The sequence below is a fragment of the Galeopterus variegatus genome, unplaced genomic scaffold (genome assembly GCF_000696425.1).
Source record: "Galeopterus variegatus unplaced genomic scaffold, G_variegatus-3.0.2 Scaffold588, whole genome shotgun sequence".
NCBI lineage: Eukaryota > Metazoa > Chordata > Mammalia > Dermoptera > Cynocephalidae > Galeopterus > Galeopterus variegatus.
Genome location: NW_007726699.1, coordinates 11,790 through 14,849, shown reverse-complemented (window position 1 = coordinate 14,849; position 3,060 = coordinate 11,790). Strand labels below are relative to the sequence as shown.

At 36.7% G+C, this 3,060-nt stretch overlaps 1 protein-coding gene across 1 annotated transcript in view; it reads left to right on the top strand.

The window, feature by feature from the left end:
* The window catches only part of TXNRD1 (thioredoxin reductase 1), a gene marked incomplete at its 3' end in the record, with an annotated part of 84,068 nt that overhangs the window by 79,410 nt on the left and 1,598 nt on the right, over window positions 1-3,060 (top strand). Inside the window, exon 16 of the mRNA XM_008570287.1 lies at window positions 1,867-2,001. Coding sequence (XP_008568509.1) covers window positions 1,867-2,001 — 135 coding nt within the window. The remainder of the gene's footprint in view (window positions 1-1,866; window positions 2,002-3,060) is intronic.

Sequence of the window (3,060 nt, the reverse complement as noted above, 5' to 3'; positions counted from 1 at the left end):
TTCCACATTAATAAACCAGTCTTAATTAGAATAGTTGAGGTCATAAGCACGGTGATACTATTTTCAATTACTTTCACAGATAAAGATAGTGATAGTAATTGTTTAAAGAGCAATTGTTACTGCTCTTTTTTTTTTTTTTGTCAGTTGGCCTGTATGGGGATCCAAACCCTTGACCTTGGTATCCTCGTGCTGGATAACACCATGTTATTGCTCTTTTCTCATGAGCAATCTGATTCAAAAGCATGCTTCTAGAACTTGATTATCCTTGGGCATGCTGTATTCATTTTGAGTCAGTCACTTAACATCATAGTATCTAAGTATCCTTGATTTTAAATAGTACTTACATTGTTTATTATCTGCTGGCAATTCTTGCTCTAGGCTATTCTTTTCTTGAATATTTAAAATAATACTGAAATTAAGGAAAGTACCCACCATCCAGATTCAATGAATATAAACATTTTTCTGTATTTGCTTTAGATCTTTTGTTTTATAAGGGATAAACCATCACAGATGCAGTTTATAGTAGCTTATATTTATTGAGCACTTACTATGTACCAGGCACTATGTAGAGGTCTACACGTATTAACTTATTTAATCCTTATGCAATACTATGAGATATGTGCTATTCTTATCCTCATTTTAAAGATGCAGGAACTGAAGTACATGAAGTTAAATAATTGTACCCAAATCATTTATCTAGTTAATAGAGGAGCTGGAATTCAATACCAAGCAGTGTAGATTTCATGTTATTAACTATTGTCCTATGCCATTGTAGTCATTTGTATGCATTCCTTCACTCCCCCAGAGGCAAAACTGATCTGAAGTTGGAGTGCCTCTTGTGTTTATGTTTTTATATGTTTGCCACCTAATTACATATAAACATTATACAGTGTTTTGTGGTTTAAGAGTAGCATCCTCAGTAAATAGAGCCCTGCAACTTGTTTTAATCTCATTATATTTTGAGATCTTTCACATTAAATCTAGTATATTTTAAGTGCTGTGTTCATCATCCAAATATACTTTATCTATATGCTAAACTCCTGACTGTGGGTGAGTAATGAAAGAGTTCAGCATGGAATATATTACAGTACTTTGGCAGCAGAATGACCTTCCTGATTGTTTCCAGGGAGTGATGGAAGCTTAGTTAGATAACTCTGCACCTCACAGCCTGAGTTGCCTTATCTGTTATGAGGAGATTGGACTAGCTGGTCTTGCTCAGAGTTGGCTTTGAACATCTGTCAATAAAAAAGTAGAATGCATCGGATTTCTGTACTCTTGGCAGAGGTAGCCTGAGTTTGGAATTTAGAATTTATCCAGAATAATTCCCACACTTGTATTTCAGAGTTGCCAAACATTTTTCTCTTGCTTTCAAAAGAAGTTTCAGTTTGGAAGGGTCTTAACAGTATCTGATTGCACTATCTACCCCCAAAACCTTAGTCAAAATGATTTTTTAATTTGAATGAGTTCCTTAAGTGTCACAACTATCACAGATCATTTATATGGAGCTGAGACAACCAAATAGAGGACATGAGGACACCACTGCCCTGTGATAATATTTTCCAGAACATTTTGCTGGATAGGGAGCTACAGACATTTTTGCTTTACGTGTTTTTCTTCATTATCACATGTAGCTGGCTCTTTCTTGTCTTTTCCTTCTTGCTTGATGTGAACATCATGCCCTCTGTTGGGGAGGCCCATGTTGGGGAGTCTTTAGGCTAAATGGCTTTTAGCAGCAAGCATTAATATAAGTCTTCAACCATTTCTGAAATGGGTTTTTTAAAATAGACTGAGGACATACTCCAAGATGTATAGGAAGAGAAGAGGAGGAAAATCAGCTTAATTATATTACTTTATTTTATATCTTAGGAACGTGTTGTGGGCTTTCATGTATTGGGTCCAAATGCTGGAGAAGTTACACAAGGCTTTGCAGCTGCGCTCAAGTGTGGACTGACCAAAAAGCAGCTGGACAGCACCATTGGAATCCACCCCGTCTGTGCAGAGGTGGGTCACCTACACTTTAACAGCTTCACTTAAAAAATGCACATTGCCCAGCTTATAAGTTGCAGATCTGGGACTCTGACGCTGGTGTTCTTTCTGCTATACTCGAGCTACTTCTGTATCTTCTGATGGTTTGATAATGATTGAGAATACCTCAAAAGAAGGTCTTGTCTTTAAAGAGTTTTTCTCTTTCAAATATTTATCGCTCCTGGTATAAGCTGGAGACTTCTATCATACTATTAAATGGTAAAAATTATGAGAATGATTTATAGAGATGTGCCTTAAATCCTTTATTATCATGTCTCCTAAATTATTTTCATGGCAGTCAGTTAATAATGCCATTCATACACAGAAAGAACTTCAATTTTAGTTATCCTGGAACTACCTTGAGGCTAAATGATGTTGTCTGCCTCTGGAGATTTTGGTATCAAAGAATGAGATTTGGAAGTGATGCTTTCCCATGGTCAAGCAAATGACAGTAGAGCTGGAAATTGACCAGTCTAGGCCTCTGGCTGTCACTGTTTCTTCACTGTCAGTGATCATCCAAGAGTTGAATATTGTGATACTTACTACAAAGGGATGGTGGATGATAAGCCAAGAATGTGTTTACATTGGAGAACTTGGTGAAGTTTGGGAGGAGGCATCTCATATCATACCAACTTAGGTATGGAGTGAAAATTGCAGCTATTATCTTTCTACCATAGCCAGTAGTTCCCAGGGTGTACATTGTGCTTAAAAGCAAACACATGCACACACATCCAGCTTTCATTCAGCAGCTTCATAACTGGTTGGTCTCTGTTACTGATTGCCCTTGCACAACTCAACTCTGCTGATTATGTGAAATGTCAGCTTTAAGACCTGGAAAAATGTTTTAGCTTCCTTTTACTCTGCCTTTTCTATGATTAGGAATGGTTTTCTTGTCTGTATTAATATGTGCCTGGCTGGGATGGAAGCAAAAAATATTAACATGTTGAGAGATTAAGGTATCATTCATAGAAAGCTGCTGGTTTTGTGAAGAAAATCAAACTAAGCTTCAAAAAAATATAACATAGAAACTGAAAA